The sequence below is a fragment of the Giraffa tippelskirchi genome, chromosome 3 (genome assembly GCF_054371585.1).
Source record: "Giraffa tippelskirchi isolate mGirTip1 chromosome 3, T2T-mGirTip1v1.2.pri, whole genome shotgun sequence".
Classification (NCBI taxonomy): Eukaryota; Metazoa; Chordata; class Mammalia; order Artiodactyla; family Giraffidae; genus Giraffa; species Giraffa tippelskirchi.
In genome coordinates this window covers 71,870,803-71,894,187 of record NC_137277.1, presented here as the reverse complement: position 1 = coordinate 71,894,187, position 23,385 = coordinate 71,870,803, and the positions used below count along the sequence as shown (strand labels likewise).

The following is a 23,385-nucleotide window of genomic DNA, read 5'->3' as shown; positions in this document are numbered from 1 at the left end:
AATCAGAGACATCACTTTGCCAACAAAGGTCCATCTAGTCAAAGCTATGGTTTTTTTCCTTAGTCATGTATGGATGTGGGAGTTGGACCATAAAGAAGGCTGAATACCAAAGAATTGATGCTTTTGAATTGCAATGCTGGAGAAGACCCTTGAGAGTCCACTGGACTGCAAGGAGATCAAACCAGTAAATCCTAAAGGAAATCAATCTTGAATATTCATTGAAGGACTGATATCTGAAGCCCCAATACTTTGGCCACCTGATGGAAAGAGCAGACTCCTTGGAAAAGACCCTGATGTTGGGAAAGATTGAGGTCAGGAGGGGAAGGGGGTGACAGAGGATGAGATGGTTAGATAGCATCATGGACTCAATGGACATGAATTTGAGCAAAATCTGGGAGATAGCAGAGGACACAGGAGCCTGGCATGGTGCAGTCCATGGGGTCACATAGAGTCAGACACGACTTAGTGACTGAACAACTCACACGATATACAAAAATTAACTCAAAATGGACCAAAGACCTAAACATAAGAGCAAAAACTGTAAATCCCTTTGAAGAAACTAAGTAGATCTTAATGATCTTCAATTTGGCAAAGAATTTTTAGAAAAGACAACGAAAGACTAAGAACCAAAATAAGCAATATATAAACTGTATTTCATCAAGATACTAGACTTCTGTGCTATGAAGAGCACCATTAAAAAAGTGACAATATGACCCATAGAATGAGAGAAAAGGTTTGCAAATGGTATATCTGATAGGGACCTGTATCGGGAATACATGAAGAACTCTTTCAATTCAATAATAAAAAGACAAAATTCCAGTTTAAAAAGGACAAAGTGTTTGAATAGATGCTTCTCCCCCCAAAATATACAAATGGCCAATAAAAATATGAAACGGTGTTCAACATAATTAGCCATCAAATAAATGCAAATTAAAACCACAGGATACCATTTCACACACTCTAGGATGAATTAAGTACAAAAGACAGATAATAACAAGTATTGGGAAGTATGTGGAAAAAGAGGAACCCTCAAACATTGCCAATGGGAATGTGAAATGATTCAGTTGATTTGGAAAGCAGTCTGATAGACCTCAGACACATTTAACTCAACCCAACACAAATGACCCAACATTTTTACTTCTGGAAATATTACCAAGTAAAATTTACACAAGTATTTATAATAGCATTATTCATAATAGCCAAAAGATCAGAACAACACAAATGTCCATCAACAGACAGATGGATAAACAAAATTTGTAAATCCATACAATTTAATAATTTAGGCAAAGAAAGGAATGAAATGATGAGACAATTTAAAACATGATGAACCCTGAAAAAATTACAGGTGAAAGAAGTCAGTCACAAAACACCATATTCCATACGATTCCATTCATATGAAAGTCCGGAATAGGGAAGTCTACTGAGAAAGAAAGTAGGTTAGTGTTCTTAGGGCTTGGATGACAGCTGGAATGGGATGATAGAGGTGATAGCAAAGGATAGGTGGTTAGCTCCTGAAGTCATGAAAATGTACTAAAATTGACTGTGGTGACAACACTAATATAATACACTAAAAACAACTTGAAATGAGTGAAGTGTATATTTAAATGGTTCTTTTCCTTTCTATTATTCAATACAAAACTATTACAATGGAGCATATTGAAGAAAGGAGACACATCTCTGCATTTTCTTATCCCTGGGCATCTTTTCCTTTCTTTCAGTCTAAGAAGGAATTTGCATACATTGTAGTTTATTTAGAATCTTCTAGCTTACAAAACAAATCGCTTTATAGAATGATTTATAGGATTATGGAAGACTTCAAAGAGGGTAATTGAGATATACTCATCAATTTTAAGTGTTCCACTGGTTGCTATAAAGAATTAAAAATCATTATAATTTAGATTATTCAGCACTCTAGTAAACATGAGTGAAAATCAATGTTAGCTCATAACTTTAATATTTTCATACAATCAAAATATAGAGATATACATTAAGTAGGCATAACATGAGTTAATTGATCAGAATATCTTGGGTATGTTTTAGAAATAAAAGAAATGATAGTTTTTATTAGCATATTAAAACCAAGTGAAAATTAAAATAAGTTCACATTGTAAAAAAAGTTATCAAGCAATAAATACAGCACAACAGCTATCACTACTTCTATATACATTGGATTACATTAGAACAAACACTAAATGCCAGAATGCATACCTACGAATAAACGCACTAAATAAATTTAGAATTTTAAAAAATGAAAGACTAGAATTTTAAAAAAATTAAAATGACTTTTGCAAGTACTTGCAGAAAAGTAGCAGATTTACATTTTAAAAGTTAGAAATTCCCCAGTAAGCTTTTAGATACCAAAGCAGTTTGTTTTTAAAAATTATATGTTTTACTTTTTCTTCATGAGTAAAATACAAAGGAGATCTTAATTATTAGTACTTCAGCTTTAGAGAAGTCTAATATTTAAAAATATTACTTCCAAAAATATATGGGTACAAAACTAACACTCATTAATCATGGACTGTCTACACCTAAAGGTGGTACAATAGATAAATCCTGGCCAAAAAGGAAATCTGATCTAAACTGAATATGATAAAAGCACAATAAAAATACTTGAAAGTTAACAATGTATTTTTAATATGATGCTTGCTGATAATTTGACATTTTCTATTGTCATTTATGATTGAGACTTGATAGTTTGTCTGGTACAATGCTGAAACATATGAACAGTGCCAGCAAAGGATTTGAATCTGTGTCTTTGAATAATAAATGGCTAAAAGTAAGTGTATTTAAAGGAATTATATAATTTAGGCATTAGAAAGTCCAGAACAGCCTGCATTCCTTTTTATGACAACTTGATTTGAAATCCATAAATCTGAGACTAACAATACAGCTTTTACATGTGTATAGATAAATCATAAATCTATTGATCAGGCCTTTTAATAAGTTAATTCTTATTAATTTAGATGATTTTCCTGGACAATCTCAGAGGACTTCTGGACTTACCATTTATTTACAGCTTAAGAAAAAACCTGTGATGACTAAGTCATTAGTCTAATCTATTTTAAGCAGATTGACACACCACAAAAAGAGAAAAATAATGAATTCTCCTGCCAAAATTGACTTATGAATTTCAGAAATTTCAGTGGAAAATGACATTAGGGAAAATGAATCCCATTTAAATATCACTTTAATTCATTAGTGAAGATTTCTTCCATCTTAATTTCATTCCATAAATGTTCCAACAAAAATTCTTACCCACTGTTACATTCAGGTCTTTCACTGTATTGTATCATCATATATACTAGCTTTATTAAAATATTAAAACATTGTGTGTGATATATATTTGTCTACTTTTAAAAAATAGCCTGGAGTATTTCCAAAACTATATATATCATCTTATAGTAAGTCAGAAAAGTAATATTTTTAATGGGATAAAAACCAAAAGAGTAACAAACAGGCTTTTGTTACAGAAGTCATTTAAATTTTCTGGATTAGAATGAAAATTCATCGTCAAAATAAAAGGAAAACTATGTCAAACATACCTATTATTAAGATCTGAATCACCAAAGCAAACATATTCAATAAAACAATTGCCTTGAGGGATTTTTAAATAAATATTTTATATCTTATCATAGATATTTCTCAAACCTAGTTCTCAAACTTCTGATGCTGACATCTGGTTGTCTTTAAAATATTTAACAAATATAGAATTCCAGATTCTATTTTATTATAAAATTAGCCCAGAGACAGTATCAGATATTAGCATGCACACTTTGTTACATTAAGCATTTGTTTTAAAAATTATGTAGATTGTAAATATTTGAGGCTATAAAATAGAATGACAGAGTATTTACAAGCTCATTTTTCACAATTTTTTACAAACTTTTGAGGAAATAATAAACCCTTCATTGATTTCCTTCATGTAAAATAATTGCTAATTTGTCCATATAGTAGAAATGGAAGGGGCAAGGTGTCTATTTACAGGTACATGGACATGAATTCCTTCTCATTTGTGTAGTAAGATAGGAAAGTAGTTGACAACATGTTTTGTAGTATCAACCAAGATGTCTCCCTAAAGATACCAAAGCAGGATTGCATGTCATATATACTATTCATCAAGTCTCAAAAAATGCATATGACAAAGGGTATAACTGTGACGAACCAGTAAATAAGAAGTCAACAGCAGTTCTGCTCAATATTTCTCCTGGGGAGAAGACAGTAAGCCAAGAGGAATAATTAATTATCGGGTCCATTTTAAAAAATAAAAACAAAAGAGCTAGAACCTTTTCTGTGTAAAAACTCAATTGCACCAATGAACTTGGGAAACAGATTTTAAAAACAAATGAAAGATCATTTTCCCTCCAAATCTATAAGCCTTCACTAGGCCTCTTTAGGCAACAGGAGTGGAATTGTGCCCACTGTGTCTATGAACTTTTATAATTATTTGTGGATTCATGCAGTAGTGTGCTCGAGGTGGCTCAAACCAACCTACAGGAATAGAATGTGCTCATCTTTACCCAGTTCCACATGCAGCAATGTTAAGCTGATAGCTGGAAATCAGTCATGGTGGGAATATTTACAACATAAAAACTGGCAAAAATCATAGAGCAAGACAATTTTCCCCCATGGAGCTAGTGTAAAACATTTATCAACACACTACTGAATTCATGAGGGTTTTCTTTGTCACCTTCAAATAATTCATCTAATACTGAAGTCTTGTGGTTGTAAAGTCATGGATCCAAGTCCTTGAGTTAGGAGTGGCAAAAAATAGTTCAGCAATACACCCTCTATTATCAATCGTATAACTTTTCCGGTTTTATGACCACGTTTTCAGTATCGTGGATGCTTTTTCCATTTAAGTGTTCACTTAGACAGTCATGACTGTAACCCGTGCCATCACTGATTGTTGAAACTGTGTAAGATGCACTACGGAGAGTATCTGAGTGGGAAAAGTTGTTTCCAAATTGGATTTTATATTGATTCCAGTTTCTTCTCAGAATTGCTTGAACCTATAAAACAGAAAGAAACAAAAGGGAAAGAGCAACTAATTAAATGAGATGAAGATAATATGTCTAATAGTACAATAAAATTAATTATATACAAAAGCTTTTCTTTTAAAAAAGTCACTGATATTAATGGGTAAATAATATTACTTTCTTCTCTTAATTAAAATATGAAATTGAGTAAACCATCTTTATATTAGGCAATGATTGTAATTACTTTGTTTTTTAGTATAGACTACAGAAAAATTCATATTTTATTTTCTATGCTTTCTCTTTGAAGCTAAAATGCACTTGAATGTCTAGCTGTTAAGTAATTAATCTGCATTCTCACAAGCTGGCATGAGCAACATTTAGAAAAGAATGAGATAATTGGTGACAAGAAAAGAGATAAAAGAAAAAGAAGTTAGGGATACAGGAAATAAATAAATCATAAATAAATAAATAAATCATCATCATCAACATCAGTAGCACTCATTTTTACTAAGTGATTACCATATGACAAATATTAAGCTACATTCTGGGGGAAAAAAAAAAGAACAGAGTTTTTAATCCTCATGTAGCTTTCCACCCAGAGGGAAGAACATGTTGAACGGAAAATTACAAATGGGATGAGCATTGTGAAAAAAAAAATTAGGAATGTCATCACTCTCCTTTTTTTGTATTTAGATCCCTCTCTTCTAAATTTGAAGTTAAATTACTCTTCCTTCTGTTTGGTGCTAGAGATCAGAACTAGGTAGGCCATATACAATGACTTTGGGCATGTGTGCTAAGTCGCTTCGGTTGTGTCTGGCTCTTTGTGACTATACGGACCGTAGCCCTCCAGGCTCCTCTGTCCATGGAATTCTCCAAGTGGGAATTCTGGGGTGGCTTGCCATGCCCTCCGTCCTCCAGGGGATCTTCCCAGACACAGGGATCGAACTTGCGTCTCTTGTGTCTCCTGCATTGGCAGGAGTGTTTTTTACTACTAGCACCACCTGGGAAGCCCATATAATGACTTTGGTGTTAATTTAACATAAGACACAAATGATTTTCTTTATATTGAGTCAGTAAGCATAAACGAGAATATTCAAACACACCTCCAGCTCCATCATCTGTACGTTTCCATGTCTGATGAGGGCCCTTCCAATGACCAGAGTCCCTAGTTTATGCTAATGGTGCATATTTTTTTGATTGAGTGGACTTGAGATGAAAGCAACCTGAGGACTTGTCAAGCCACAGTTATTTAACTAGTGAGAAATGCAAATAAGAATATTTTGGCTGAGAAATAAAAATAAAATGTGAGAATAAAAAAGTAAATAGAGATATTAAGACAAAGGCAAACTGTTTGACCTAATGTGGAAAGCAAGGAAATTAGTCTGAGCAAATGATTTTAAGAAGTATATGACATAGTTGGAACCACACAAAATGAATTTGACAGCATGTCTTTGTGTTATGAGAATGGGAAAAACTAGAGGCAAAGAGACAAAAAAAGAAGGGTTATAGTATTTCTTAAGATGAGAAATGAATCCATACACAAACAGGGATTATATCCAGAGATGAAGAAAGGGGGACAGATATTGGAGAGCTAAAGGATTTGGTAACAACTTGGCTCAAAGATTTTATATTATTATAATTTTCTAATGCCAAAATGTTCTCAATTTTAGGACATGGCAAAATATCAAGGCCTGTGTTTCTACTGCTTACGTGGATAAAGTGCAATAAGAGTGTTAGGAATTAGTTTAAATATTCCCTGAGCACTCTTTCTAAATATAAGGGTCAATTTGGGATTTGATTCCAATACGAGTAATGTACCCATTTATACATATATTTTTATAAATGAGTGATTTGACAAACCTAATAAGGAATCTTTAATGTACTATCTACTGAGGTTGGAGCATGGTGCTAAAAACTTTATATTCCTAGTTTACATTAATCCCTCTGAGATTTGTGTAAGGAACTTGCTTTTCTATCCTTTGACTAGAAGTACACACTGGGACTCCTTTGGGTTCAGAGTATTTCCTAAGATGTTACAGCCACGAACAAAGTGGCATCTTTGGCTTTAAATGTATTATTGTGTCAGTGCCTTTATTCTACACTGCCTTCCATCACTAAATATTTTACTAATGTTATGATTTGTACATTTAAAAAAAATGTCCTTTATAAAAATAACATCTGTTCCTGCAGATGCAAAGGTATATCTTTCTTAGTTCATACATGCTTTATGTCATATTGTAGCTGTCTTATCTATATTTAATTGTAAAATCCTATATAGGCAGAAGTTGGATTGTCTAATTCAGTTTATATAACAATAAATTTATAGTTACACAATAAACACTATTTGAATTTTATTATCAAAACAAACAATGTATCTATTCTTTCTAATTGCATTCTCTGTCTCTACTTTTCACTTCAGAAAAAGTCACCCTTGTCCTCTACACAGCACAAGAATCATGAAGAGACCACTTAAATATGTCTGATACTTCTATATGCCATTATAAATAAATATATATGTATAATAAAATCTGTATTTTAAAATTAAGAAATAAAATATGAAGTTTTATGTGCTGAGAGAAAGTAAACTATCCCATAAACAAGAGAAAAATATTTTATAGTTTTTCATGACATGTACATAATTTCTGACATCAGTTAGTTGCATAGAAATGATTCTTATAAAGTTATGTTAACTGGTTCCATGTGTTGCCAGTCTGAAGCTTTGTGATAAGTTTCACAGTTACAAGTGTTCCAGTCTTATCATTTGCTGTCTGAATTTCTAAACTTTGTTGAATTTTGCCAAAATCCTCCAACAGGTTAACATTTGTCAAGTAGATTAAAAGCATATAAAGAACTAAAGCAATATAGCCCAAACCACTGAGCTATAGTTCTATTCACATGCATAAGAAATGTGGTACCAATTTCTAAAATGCCTGAAACTTTCCAATTAGGAAAGCCTTGGATAAAAATCCTGAACTATCTGAGAACACACTGCCATGTTATGAATTAGAGTACTCTACTACGTTTCTTAATCTACTGCCACTCTTCTGTGCATAACTGGGTTTAAATTTTTAGAAATCTTTTTTATTTGACATAAAAATGTTTCCAAAGACCACATTGTGGACAAGGCCAACAGAGAAAGAGAGAAAATAAAAATGAGGCTGTTTTATTTCCCATTGGAGTGTATGTTCGATGAAGATAAGGATTGTCTAACACTGTGCCTAGGACCAAGTCAAGAATTAGTAGGATTAGTTCAAAAGGTAAATTGAAAGACTAGATGAATAAAAGACATTGACAGAATATTTTAAAGTGAGTCTGAATTTGCCCTAGCCTCAACTCTAATTTGACCTGAACTTTTGGGAAGAAGAATTGCATATATTTAAAGAACCTCTCGAAGAAGACAATGGCACCCCACTCCAGTACTCTTGCCTGGAAAGTCCCATGGATGGAGGAGCCTGGTGGGCTACAGTCCATGGGGTCACTGAGAGTCGGACCCGACTGAGCAACTTCACTTTCACTTTTCCCTTTCATGCACTGGAGAAGGCCATGGCAACCCACTCCAGTATTCTTGCCTGGAGAATCCCAGGGATGGCGGAGCCTGGTGGGCTGCCATCTATGGGGTCGCACAGAGTCGGACATGACTGAAGCGACTTAGCAGCAGCAGCAAAGAGCTCTGCGGTTCTTTTTTCTGACAGAAATGGAATTTGAAATACTTATTCCTAAGGAATTTATAATTCTTTCTCTTTTTTAAAGGAAAAAAATGTATTACAAACACAAAATGATAAAAGAAATAAAATCAGTCATCATACCTCTCCATTAAAGAAGCAGAAAATTGTAGATACCAAGAGGCCCTGTAAAAGAAAAATAAAATTATCTGATTCCAAATGGAAAAGATACAGTTTTTGGTAATCAATTTGCTGTATAGGTAGTCAAAAATGAAGTCAAAGCTATATGTAAATTTACATCCAAACATCACAAGGTGCCTTCTTGATGCAAGAACACCATACCTGATAGTGCATGAGGATGTTTATGATGTAATCATATATCTCTTCTGCAATCTTCCCTTCAGGTCGCCATGGAATCAGCACAAATTCAATGCCAAGTAATGGCACCAGGATAAGCGTAGCTCTCACAGCTTTCATGTAGAGATTGGATTCTGCTTGGTGAGTAACTTTTAATTTGGTGATAAGAACACGTACAATATTTAATAGGAAAAAAAGATTCACCTAAAAGAAAATAAAATGGCATATGGAAATTATTTCATATTAAGAATCTTTACTGAAGAATCACTGATTTTATAAATTTTAGAATATTTTTGTACATAAGAATATGTTCTGTTGAAGAGAATACTTGCTTAAATATTAATTTTTATTTCTGCTGTTGAATTTTCTTTTAGTTTTTTTCTCCAGCTTTACTGACACATAATCGACACTATTTAAGTTTATGTTGCATAGCATAATGATTTAATCTCACATATATTTTGTGAAATGATAACCACAATACATTAAGCTAATGCCAACCATCTGATATAGATACCAAAAAAGTGTGTATATATGTGTATATATACATATATATAAATTTCCTTATGCTGAGAACTCTTACAATTTATTCTCAGCAACTTACATATATATCATACAGTGGTGATAACAATAATCATCATGTTATACATAACATTCCTTGTTCTCCTTTATCTTACACCTGGAATTTTGTGCTTTTTGACAATCTTCATATCCAATTTGTCCATCCCCAACCCCGAAGGGCAGCTGCAAATATGATCTCTTTTCTTCTATGAGCTTGTCTATTTGTTTAGATTCCACGTATAAGTGAGATAATACAGTATCTGTCTTTCTCTGTCTAACTTATTTCGCTTGGTGTAATGCCCTCAAGTTTCATTCATGTTGTCTCCACTGTCAGGACTTCCTCATTTTTTGTGGCTAAATAGTAATGCATGTGTGTGTTTGTGTGTGTGTGTGTGTATCCTTTTTAGGTTGTTTCCATGTCTTAGCTATTGTGGATAATGCTGCCATGAACAGGGGGTGCAGATATTAATATCTTTGACATACTGTTTTTGTTTCCTTTAGATATTGGAATTGTCATTTATTAATTTAAAAAGTACATCAATTTTAATGGACTTAAAAATAAATAATAAATAAATAAATCTTAAAAAATAAAATTATAGTGGTGTTATTGTGGACCACGTTCAGTTGAGTAACATCTGATTGTGTTTTTTAGTTTATTTTCTTATGCAATATTTTAAAATCATGCTATGATTAAGAACACCAAAACTTTGAATATTTTTATCCAAAAGAAAGGAAACAATTGTTTGTAACAAAGGCTAATTATTTTAAGTCTCTACTCTGTATTAGTGTCCATATGAGGTACTTTCCAAATATGTGTGTGTGTGCTAAGTTGCTTTAGTCTTGTCTAACTCTTTGCGACCCCATGGACTGTAGCCCGCCAGGCTCCTGGGTTCATGGAATTTTCCAGGGAAGAATAATGGAATGGTTGCCATGTCTTCCTCCAGAGGATCTTCCTCACCTGGGGATCAAAACTGTGTCTCTTATGTCTCCTGCATTGGTAGGTGGGTTCTTTACCCCTAGAGCCACCTGGGAAGCCCATCCTAATATGTATTATATCATAATAGCCATTTTCATATTTTTAATTTTTCCTTCCTGTGTTATTTGTGTGTGTGTATGTAACAAAAATCATCCCAGCTCTCCATTATAGTACTATAATCTTCATCCTTCTGAAGAAGCTGAATCACATACTTAAACTAGTTGATATTCAACCTAGATCATCCTAGGGTTAAAAAAATTTTGGCACCCAACAGAACCTTCTGTTAATTACTTTCTGTGATTTTAAAGTCCTGTGAATTAACAACTTTCCCCAAGAGAAAATGTTCCCTTTGAAAGGGAGATATAAAACTTCAAAAATATAGTGTTCAGGAAATGAGCAGAGTTCTACTGAAATATATTTCTCTCTCTCTTGCTCTTTGGCTGAATTATACTTTCTTTCTTATCTTTACCCATGTCAATATCTGTTATTTTGTCTATTTCCTCTATGCTCATTCCTATGCCTTCCATAGAACTACAGACATTAGCCCCAGAAAAGCCACTTAGGGGTCTTTTTCTAATATGCTGTTCTCTTTCCTTTTTTCTCACCCTGACTTTTAGCGTCTGTGCTTTGTTTAATAATCTAAAATTTTCAAACTGCATACAAATATGCAATTTACATCTACATGCTTCTATTAATAAGAAAAATAATGATAGTATCTCATCTAATATAGAAAGCAATGGACAAATAACATACATTTGCTGATTTGAGGCATGTATTATGAAAATAACTGGGCATAAAAATATTCCACTACTATTCTTTTAGAGAATTCAATGGAGCATATGTTTCAAAAATAAACAGCTAACTATAGTCCTGATGGAAACACATCTATGAAAAGAAACATGGTTACAGACATAGGAATGTCTCTGTTAAAGACAAAAGCCACATAAGCCACTTCAACAGGTGTAAAAATGAAATGTGATGAACCAACACATCAGCTGCTATTCCACCTATCCTACTGTATTCCCTCCCAGGGCATTCACTGTTATTTTAAAAGTTTTGACTAAGTGGAAATTAATAACAACCCATAGAAGAAGAAGAAGAATGCCATTTTATCTGTTTATAAATTTAGAATATTTTATAGTCCTAATATGCAAAAATCACAATTGTAAAAATCAGTATAAATGTTGCAATTTAGATGCCCATTATAAGAAAACTTCTAAATGCAAAGTGCTTCTCCAAAATGCAAGTCTGATTTAAAATGTGAAACTAGAAATGAGAATGTCCTCCTGATTTTCTGCAAATACTTCCATTTATTTTAAATACAAATAGAGTAAGAATTGTGAAGTTCAGATAAATTACACCTGAATCTCATCTATCTTAGAGAAAAACTAAGTAACTAAAAAAGAAGAAACATATTAACTCCAACGCCCATAAAGTTCGCATAGGTGGTAGGTACAACGGAACATTTTTCACACCATGATACCACCTAGGGTCACAGCAGGAAGCCTGAGCCCAGTGGCAGTAGGATCCCTGAAAGTACTCCCTTACTAGATTAGCCAGCAATCACTTAACTGTGCACTGAGGTGAGCTAAACATTTCTCATTAAACGCAAATTAAATGTATCCTCTCTTAATTTCCCCTTAGCAAGATCTCGAATGTGCTGTAGCCACTCTATTACCACCCTGGTCAAGGGAAAATGTGGCAGAGGAAGTCTGAGTGGAAAGAAACTGATTGTGGTTGAAATATTTTATTTATAAAAATTGTGCAAAAAACATGTGACCATATAAACAATTGCTAGAGCACCTCCCAAGACCTTGGAATTGCCCAGTGAAAGACCTAGAGCTTAAACAAAGGCAGAACATTTTATCTTGGCAGAAAAAAAAGGGCTCCTAATCTTTGGTCAGGCCAGAAAAATATAGAAAAAGGGTTATGAACATAATGTGGATTTTCACTTCCTTTCTTACTGAGTAGCTAGATGGGCTATATTCCTATGTAATATTTTATCCTAATTGCACCACGTTCTCTTTCCTCCCAATGTTGATGTGGACAAGCTCTTTCAAGAACTGTGCTAATTGCTGTTACATTTCCCACTTGTTAAGTGCATTTGTTATTTCCTTAACCTTCTGATTTAGAATTTTGAATTTCATACCTCTCTCTAGAGTCAGATTTCTTATAATAAAATTTTACCTTGTATTTGCCCTATAAGGTTCTGGATGACCCCCCCCCACCCCTACCCAAATAATCATGATTTCTTTGTATTTTTCTCAAAACAGAATCATGGTATCATGTAGAAATTATAAATGAAAATCTTTTAAAAACTTTTTTTGAGAGGTTACTATATTCTAAGCATTGTGTTAATTGCTTTACAAGACACCTCTCCTTTAATCCATACAACACCCTGTGAGGTATTTATTCTTATTTTTTTATAGTTATAGATGAAAAACAAAGGCACAGAGAAGCTCAAAACAAAACTTGCCCTGAGATACACAACCAGCAATGGTAGGGCTAGGTTTCAATGCTGGTTCTTCCCAAGAATACAAATCTAGGATTTCTCAGGATATGGCTTGAACAGTGTGTCACACATGTTCCTAGCAAGTGGGGGGAGGTGGTCTGCCTCTGAAATGTTCCTAGAGTCTACATTAAGGTACAGTAAAATTTCCATGATATGTAGTAAGTTCCATGTGTTGATTGTTTTGAACTGCATGTCTCGTAGCCAAGCACAAACCAGAAATTTGACACTCTTTCTGTGCTTCACACATGCCTGGATAAGCACTTTGTATTAACTCATTTAATTGCTTGTCGAAAAATTAAAAGTCTGTTATTACATCCTATATTTTGCAAGTAAAGGACTTTGAGGACTAGAGTGGTTAGTTTAATTGCATAAAGTCACACTGCAAGTAAGAGGTAGAAGAAGTATTCAGACCCAGGCAATTAGCTTCTAGAATTTATCCTCTTAATTGTGACACTTCTGAAAATAACTTAACAACGATACACTTGAGAATGGCTTGAATAGTATTCTAACATAACCATGTACTAAACTCTAGCTAGCAAATATAGTAAAATAATAGACTATTTCCCTAAAAAAAAAGAACCTGAGAACAAGGGTTTGAATTTTTGAATTTTTATGTATAATTAAGTATCAGCTGTAACTACAGTCTTAGAGACTGTAATTGTGTTCTGGTTTCTAATGCTCTGTGAGAGAAAGCATGTTAATTTATTTCCCCATTGGAACAATGCAATAAAAGTTCTGAATTTCATTTGTTTCCCTGCAACCACACTTAAAAATGTCCAATTGATGCAGTTGGATTAAGTCCTGATCATTATAATAAAAAACAACAGTTTAAGCAGTACTCTCTTTTTTCCAAATTAATGTCTTCCTTTATTGGAATATTAGTCTTTTTACCATCACAGGTGTGTAAGTTTTTCCTGATTGCCACCCACACTCACTAGATCCCTCCTCTGCTCTGTTCTGCACCCCTGGAGGTTCTGAGGCAACTCTGAGGACCACGTCATCACCAGACTTGCTTGCCCTCAGACATGTGCTGCATTTGGCTAATGGGAGGAACCAGGAGATCAGAGCATGGGCAAAAAAAGAAGTTTGAGCATTTCTTTCTCCTTTTTCCCTGTTAGGCTGTGGTTTTGGCGGTAGCTATGTTCCTCTACCCAAGGCCAGACTTCCTACTGGGCCAGCCCTCCTCACACTCACCCAACCCCAGGAACACTGTTCTGCCCTCTCGTCTTCTGTTCAAGTCTAGCCATGATAATTGCTTCCCACTGTTGGCCCCTGCTAGCTCACCATCCTTATGAATTAGTTCCTTTACTCTTTTTGCCAACACTTCAAATAAGCCCTCCAGTTATTTCAAAAAGCCCTCAAATAAAACAACACCTTCATTAAACCCTCTTCAATCAAACACTGTGAGTATGCTGTCTATGTCCACTGAAATCCTAAAGGATACCATAGGCTAGATGTTTCAAGAAATAAAGTTGCGCTATGAACAATGATGGAAAATGAAGCATTTTAATTACATACCAATAAAGCAGCACAAATTGGGCCATGGATAATGTAGAGAAGCTGCGTATCAGAACTGATCCAGCAGCTAGGGGAAAAAGCAGGGAAATTATGTTGAATATTTGCATTCTAATTACTTCCAATTGAAATAAAAAAGAGAGATTATCTTACTTGTCATTGTAATATAATCTTCTGGCAACAGCGTGAATACAAGCAGGAATCAGTGGAAATCCTGTAAATGTCAAACAGAGAATAAATAGGCAACTTTCTCTATAGATGGAATTCCCAAAATATATCATGAAACTTGAAACTCAGAGATAGTCTAGGAGAAAAAATAACTGGCCGTTATATGCTTATCAAGTAAGTATTATCTGTCTAGTTGAACAGTAAATTTGGTAAAGTGTTAGGTATCTATATTTTCAGGTATGTGTGTGTATAATTTATTCTAAAATGAGTCATTTTGAATCAATGGACTCCAGAGCCTAAGTTCATAAATGTGCTGCCTATTCTCAGAAGCTTAGAAGAAATTCAGAATCCACATATTTTCTGTAAGATGGAATTGGCCAATATTTTGTAGATAATCAGATGTGGGAAGAAGTTGAGACTGACTACGTGAAGAAGAAAAGAAAGAGAGAGATGGTTTATATATCAGAAATTTTGCATGCTCTTAGCATTCTAAATCAGATATTTCAAAGATAAATGAAGATATCTTTTATAAAAGTAACCTGGATATACTAATAGCCTCAATACATGGGCTTCCAGGTGGTGCAGTGGTAAAGAATCCACCTGCCAATGCAGGAGACACAAGAGATGAGGATTTGGTCCTGGGTTGGAAAGATCCCCTGGAGGAGGAAATGACAACTCACTTCAGTATTCTTGCCTGGGAAATCCCATGGACAGAGGAGCCTGGGGGCTACAGTCCATGGGGTTGCAAAGAGTTGCATACAGCTGAGCACACACACATGGAGGTTACTGAGCAAAAATTGCACTCACTTGGGAAACATATATCTGAAATTTTTATTATCAGTAATATCAAGCAGTCAATAGAAATAATATTTATGTCAGTGAAAAAATAAAGATGGTGTGTTTATGGTACCTCTATATCTCTAATTCTATTATCTGATTGGATAAATAGATAGATGGATAGATATATAAATATAATTTCAGTTTTTTTTCTGGAAACTAGTTCTATAGCATTCCTTTTTAACATTTTATGTTTCTCTTTATTCCAGTTATTTAAGAAATATGCTTTGCGAATAATAACATGTCAGATGATTGTGTGGAAAAAGATTTTTTTGGCTGTCAATTCAAATCCTCTGAATCCTCTACTATTAAAATGATAATTTTTTTTAAACAATTTTAGAATGGAAGTTCAAAGCTAGTTAAGACCAATGCCCTCATTTTGTACATGAGGAAAAAGGAAATTCAGAATACTGCAAAGACTAGATCCTTTAATTTATAATTCTATTGTTTTAGTCACTACATATTCAGCCAAAACATACACTGGAATATTAAATAGAAAAAAAAATACTTGTATCATTAATTGTCCTGTAGTTACTGAAAACAGTGAGTCAGTGGCACTTTAAATATTTTAATTTACAGCAATAAGCAAAGGTTAATCAGTTGATATTGTTTTAAAAATGATTAATCATAAGTGTTTATTTTTATTACAAAGGAACTCTGCATCCTTCAAAAGCTTTTTTAAAAGATGAATCAGTAGATACGCATAATGGCACTTACCCCAGCCAAGAAAATAATACCACATCAAGTGCTGCTTCTCTGCAAATACAGCCACTACGACAAGTGTGTGTAGGTAAATGCCTTCACAAAGCATCCAAAAGTAGTTACAGCCCATCAGGTAAAGATGAATGAACTGGGACACTTTACAACTAACCTATGAGGGAAAAAAGAAAGTAATATATACGTTATACACACACACACATACACACATACACATATACATATGTGTATGTATATTTTTAGCTGTGTCACACATCTTGGGAGATCTTAGGTCCCTGACCAGGGATGGAATCTGGGCCCCAGCAGTGGAAACACAGTCCTAACCACTGGAACACCAAGGGATTCCCAGAAAGCAATCAATATTTAGTTGTTTATAAATGAACATGTAAAGCAATGTTCTAGTTTAGTTTCTCTTTTCTACACCAAATTTTTCCCACTAATGATTCAGATTTGTAAAGGCCAGTTTTCATTCCTATCTAATGGTGCCTCCTTAAAGTATTTAGCCACTGACTCCAGAGATTTATGATACATCTCCAAGGAAATACGCAAATTCCAAATTTACTACATTTGGTGGATGTGTATTTTCTTAATATTGTTCTAGCTATCGTGTAATTACAAGTAAAAAAGTTTGCCCATGAATGACTTTATGTCTATTTTAACTATGTCATCATGAACTCCTTGATTGTTACATTCTATTGGAAAACTTTTAATAATTATATGAATAATTTTAAAAGCATTCATGAAAAGTGCCAAATACTTGAGGAAGCCCTGCATGCTATTAGTGTGTATGCTTATTAAATAATAATCTAATGAACCCATTCTTCTTTTTTTTTATTTAAATACAGGATTTGAGGATTTCATGTAGGTAAAAGAAGGAAAAGTTATGCTTTTCCTTCTTCTTTTCCTGAGGTCTTCACTTTCTTTTGTTTTTTTTTTTTTACTCTTAAAGAAACAGGAAGAGAGAGGTTTAAATATTGCATAAAGAAAACACAGAGGAGTAAGAGATATTGTTTACTCCATCAATAAGAGGAATAAATTTAAAGCTCTCCCAGAAATACACAGCCAATTACTCCCATCAACTCCAGTTTTCAGACTGGAACTCAAATACTTAGTGGACATTATCATTGTTTTTAGAATAAGAAGCTTTTTTCACTAAAAGGAAAACTGGAAATTAGATGCGCTAGAAAATAAATATTAGATTATCATAGAGTACTAGTAACAACATTTGTGTATTGAGCTGGCTTAAAAATATTTTTTTGTGTATTATTTTATGTAATCCCAAAAGTAATTCTGTGAGGCATGCTTTATCACTAGTCACATATTTTATAGACAAAAAACTGAGTATTGAAGAAGTTAAATGATTTGATAATATTCATACAACATTAATCAAAGCTACACCCTGAACACAATTTTGTTTTCTCGATCATATGTTATACCTTCTGACTGAGGATAATTAAAAACCTGTTCTTTTATTAAATACATCTGCAATATGTATGATATCAAACACATTGTATTAAATGTTCTCTCAAAAATAAAGCTGAGTTATTTAACTACGTATATAGAAATAATAGGCCTCATATATAAAATTTTATTTGTATAGTTTTTAGATGCACATATCTAATTGGGACAATTCCCAGGTGGCTCAGTGGTAAAGAATCTGTCTGCCAATGCAGGAGACAAGGGTTCGATCACTGGGTTGGGAAGATCCCTGGAGAAAGAAATGACAACCCACTCCAATATTCTTGCCTGAGATATCACATGGACAGAGGAGCTGAGCAGGCTATAGTCCATGGGGTCACAAAGAGTCAGACACGACTGAGCCCACAGCACATACAATGGGGCTTCTGACCCCTGATTTCATTAAAGAATTAATCGACAAACTATTATGATAAAAAAGCATGCTGTAGAAAAACATTTTTATGACAGCATTGGTGTTATAAACAGATAATAAATTTTCCAAGAATATACTAAAAGTAACTATATTACATTTTGCAACTTATGTGTTAAATAGAACATCCTTGTATATAAGCATAATATTTAAAGTCTCTTTCTCTGAAGCTTTATGACAAAACTCTGAATCTCGTTGCTCTAGAGAAATGCACTCTAAAATAGTAGGATATTTGCTAATTTTTTTGTTTTGCTAATTATACACCAGTGTTTCCTCACCCAGTGACTTTAGAGTGGAACATATACAAGATTAAGCAATCCGGATGTACATGTGCAAATAATGCAGGGGATTTTAGAATTTTGGAAGTCACCCTAAAAGCATACATAAAACACATATGAGAAGATTGGTTATTGACTCATTTAGTGAAAATTCCTTCCCTTCCTTCATTTCAATAACTAGATAACTTAATCTTTAAAAAACTGCTTTATGTATGCATATATACATGTGCATACAAATCTACATTCAAAACTGTAGTATAGATGCTACAAATATTATAAAAGCAGGCAATTAAAAAACTCAAAATTTATGATTGCTATTTATGCAGATATTTTAATTTAAATATAGCTTAAATGCCCATAGAGTTTGCAGAAAATATATACCTTTATATAAGTAAATGTCAGGTTATGTTTTTAAAATATAGTTTTTATGTTATGATAGTTTCTGTGCTTATTTTGTATGTCTTTTGATACTTATTGTAAAACCTGTGCTTCCAAAGCGATGGTAGGGAACACTTTATAATGGCTTGCTGAGGCAATTAGGATTGGGTAGAGCATTTTAAAAATTTTATGTTGGTAAAATTTAACATTATACACATATAAGTCATTTCTCCCCTGGTTTTATTAACTCTTTTAAGTCAGCCTGATACCAAGCATATAATTTACATTTTCCATTTTCATGTCCTGTCTTTTTCTAACTACACAGAGTTAGTTGCTTTGATTGATTTTTTTTAAATTTGGTTGAGTAAATACTATGTCCCACCAGCAGCAAGATTCTAACCATAAAACGAGGTGAAAACATGTAACATATCAATAACTGAAACAAAGTATTTTTCCTTTTGCTGTTCAATATTTATAACTTGGGGAATATTGAGATATAGTTACCTTTCTCAATTGGAATATAGCTACATATACATGCTCTTTATGTGTCAGACATAAAATATGCATATATTAGTACTTAATTGTACACATATACATGTATGAACCCCTGCTCCCTACCTCTCTTATTTCTTCCCCATTAACCCCTTGAACTTAGACCTTATTTTACTTACAGGATTTGTGGCCACTAAGGCCTGGTTGTTGGCCACTGCAGTGAGATGAATGATTGTTATGACAGAATTACAAACGAAGGAGAAGAACAAATTTTTGTGCAGGGTAATCCTTTGGCAACTTAGGCTCCTGAAAGGCAAGAAAAACCGAAGTGTGTTGACATCATAAAATGTTTCTACATTTTGTGTTAACAATCATTCAAATGAGATACTTTCACAATTCATAGCAGCTGTTCCAAATTTGGAAGAAGTATTTTTTTCTCCCCAAGATTTACTCATCTTAATTACTCATCTTAAAATCTTAATTAGGGAAAACCTATAATTGCTTAAAACATAGAGACACATGAGTTGGTTCAGTACAGGTAGACATATATAAGGACAGGGAATTTGTACAAGGCCTCTACATAAATGTCTTCCCTTAATCTCTCATCATGATTAATATTCTGATTCATTCTGAAGATGTAGAAACTCATATTCAGTGAAGATAGATAACTGATCAAAAATCATGCAGCTAATTAATTTGAAACTTTGAAATTGTCATCAAATTCTCACACAGATAAGGTTCTTTTCATTATGCCACATAGGCAGTTCTATTTATATAGTCTTTTTATGGTTATTTATGGTTGTTCTGTTGGTACATCTCCTGTATGGTAGCGGTGATTATGTAGACCAATCATGAGAAGAATAACATTGTATTTAGAAGAGACGAGTTTTTGCCACACATCGATATGAATCAGTCACGAGTGTACATGTGTCCCCCCATCCTGAACCCCAAACCAGCACAATATTGTAAAGTAATTAGCTCCAATTAAAACAAATAAATTTAAAATAAAAAAAGAAGAAATGAGTTGATAAAAATATAGTTTTAGCAACCAATGAGATTCGTTCAGCTTTACTGAATTTTTTTTTTCAATTGGCCTAGCCATAGGTAAGACATAAAAATATTACCCCCTTTTACTGCAAGTTCTCATGTGTAAAACAAAATTTAAAAACTTGCTAGATTTATTTCTAAATCTATAGAAATAGATTTCAGGAGCAGATGTCATTAATGACAAGTACTGCTGCTCTTCAGCTTGAATCCACATCTGCTCTACAAGATTGTATATGGTTGCCTTACCTATGATCAAAGACCCTCTCAAGTACTACCTCTTTTATGAATAATTATTATGGGTAAAGTTTTAAAATAATAGACAAGATTTCACTAGAAACTGAATACTTAATATCAAAACAGAACATATATGTAGGAAGACATGAGAAATCATCTCATTAGAAAGACTTAAAGCTCATTTTCATTTTCACACAATTATGCAATTAAGATGATCAACCTAGATAACCCATCCTATATAACTCAAGCCAATGACATCTACTTTGGAAACTTTAAGAAGGTTTTAACTATCACCTTATATTAAACAGACTGTGTTCACAGAATATTATAGTTATGCTGGGATGCCAAGGTTTTCTATATTTTAAAATGAATAGTTTAAGCTATATTGTCTCTGAAATCTCTTGCAGCTATAGGTCTGTGATCCTATGTATAGCTCTAGTAATTTAAAGGACTTGAAAGTGAATCCAATCCAAATCAAGATTTATGGAATTCCAATGCATGCCTTTCACAGAGGTGGGTGCTCTCAGGGAAACTTCTTTGAAAGGCTTCATGAACAAGATGGCCCACAGATCAATCACTGTGTGTGAGACAGTCACAGACCAACAACTGTGGAGTCCATCTGGAGTCCATCAAAACAGAAACAGCTGCGAGCTGCTGGTATTTTCATATTAGAGAGTCCTTAATTTGACTTGACTTTGCAATGCATGATAGTAGTGAGAAGCAGACAGGGCTCAAGAAACAGTGTAAAAATGATACTCTAAAGAGAAGAACACTCTTTGAAAGTTTTTGAATAAAGGAGTAGCATGAGTCTTGCTATTTAAGTGAAGACATCATTGAGGCAAAGATGGCTCTATTTTTGATAAAATGCCACAGCAGTGACGAGTGTTTTGTGTTCAATGAGAGTGAAGAGAATTAATGAATATGAGCAGTCTAACAAAAATATTCTTTTTCAAATCATTTATGCCCATTATGTGTAGTTTACTTCTCTTAATTTAGAACTCTTCTATGTTGAAAATTATGAACACAAAGAATTTGTCCACATGGTCTTATTTTTAAATGCCTGTCTTGAGTTTACCCTGTGTCTATGGAATACCAACTATTATTTAGGGAAAGACTGCTTACCCATGCAAATGTAAAATGACCATGCCCTTTTTTAGTAACAGAATTTAGATAACTCAGCTACCATCATGGGAAAAAAATGTTTTCCTTAACTGGGTTGTTTTGCCCTTTTCTGCTGAACACACTTATATCCAGGTCCATTGGTTAAGACATATATATATATAAACAAAATTTCATAGTTTTCAAATTATGACCAAAAGAGTAGGAGGGTTTGCTTAGACAGCATCAGAAATATTTGTTAAGAACTAAATTGGAATGAATGAAAACAAACATTAAAAAAAGGTTTTCAAAAATAGCTGTTCATGATAGAAGTAGGAGCTGAAAGATATGAGCTGAGGAACATAAAACAAACAGCATTTATGACTGTTGATATTTATAGCATTCACATGTGAAAAGATTGAAAGTAAATAAAATAAAATGCCAACTGTAGTTAGTTGGAAAACAAATTTAATTTTTCTTGTGTTCATTTAAACTTTCTTCTTTTCTCTATGATAGCTTGTATTTCTGTTTCTCTGAGAATTCCCACTTTTCTAATGACTCTACTATCTCAATCCAGCTTGAAAGTTAAAGATTTAAAAATGAGCTGCTGGTGTCTACTCTCATTTAAAATTGTGATTATTGTGAATACAGACAAAAATAAAATGTTTCTTATTCTTTTACTATGTGATAAAAAAATATACCACATTTCCCTCTAGACTCAAACAATGCCATAGGGGGCTTCCCCAATGGCACAGCAGTAAAGAATTCATCTGTAATGCAGGAGACTCAGGAGACATGGCTTCAATCCCTGGGTTGGGTGATTCCCTGGAGGAGAGCATGGCAACCCACGCCAGTCTTCTTGCCTGGAGAACCCCATGGACAGATGAGCCTAGTGGGTTACAGTCCATAGCGTCTCAAAGTGTCAGACACAACTGAGTGACTAAGCACAATACCATATTATGGGAAAAAAATGTGAAATGATAGAATGAAATTCCGTTGTAAATGAATTATTGAAATCAAAGCCAAACAAATACTTGAGAGGACATATGAAATCATTTCAATAGACACGTAAAGCTTATTTTGAATGTTTTACAAAATTACCCTAATAATATGGTCAACATAGATAACCTGCCATATATAACTCAAACCATATACTTCTGCTTTAGAAATCCTGATATTCCATATCCTCTCTATATTGTTGTAACATAGTGAACCATTGCCAAATCATTTTCAGGTTGGTTTGTATAAAATATGTCCTACTATCCACAACATTAGCCTATAGCTTTGGTTTCTTCTATTTCTTTCTCCAGGTTCTGTGCAACTTAAATGTAGACAAATGCTACCTGACATGATCTATATCAGTATCTAGTGGTAAAAATGGTTCACATTTTTCTAGTGATGCATGCTGTTTTCTTTTAAAATCATTCATTAATATATATAAATGCATTAGGCCAAATAAAATCAACTTGAAAATAAAAACCAAAATACATACTTGGTAAACACATTGGTTTGTTTAAATGAAATACTAAAATAGTTGGGTTTTTTCCAAATGCTAACCTGCAACCAATATAACCTATTCCAAATTTTTAAATGTGATTATTTAACTATATATATATATATATATATATATATATATATATATATATATAAACTGTTTTGTAAGCTTAGAGATTGTTTTATGAAAATCTC

The 23,385-nt window shown here is 33.4% G+C and overlaps 1 protein-coding gene across 8 annotated transcripts in view; it reads right to left on the bottom strand.

Moving 5' to 3' along the window:
- Positions 1-1,925: 1,925 nt before the first annotated feature.
- The window catches only part of CALCRL (calcitonin receptor like receptor), a 127,451-nt gene continuing 105,991 nt past the window's right edge, over positions 1,926-23,385 (bottom strand). For 5 of the 8 annotated variants that reach the window (XM_081579438.1, XM_081579435.1, XM_081579434.1 and 2 more), the window contains 7 exons: positions 19,497-19,623; positions 16,282-16,435; positions 14,713-14,773; positions 14,563-14,629; positions 8,984-9,202; positions 8,786-8,827; positions 1,926-5,012 (listed from right to left, as the gene is read on the bottom strand). In XM_081579438.1, coding sequence (XP_081435564.1) covers positions 4,797-5,012; positions 8,786-8,827; positions 8,984-9,202; positions 14,563-14,629; positions 14,713-14,773; positions 16,282-16,435; positions 19,497-19,623 — 886 coding nt within the window. In that variant the 3' untranslated portion in view covers positions 1,926-4,796. Of the gene's footprint in view, positions 5,048-8,785; positions 8,828-8,983; positions 9,203-14,562; positions 14,630-14,712; positions 14,774-16,281; positions 16,436-19,496; positions 19,624-23,385 lie in introns of all 8 variants that reach the window. The other 3 variants (XM_081579441.1, XM_081579439.1, XM_081579442.1) reach the window with 1 other exon arrangement.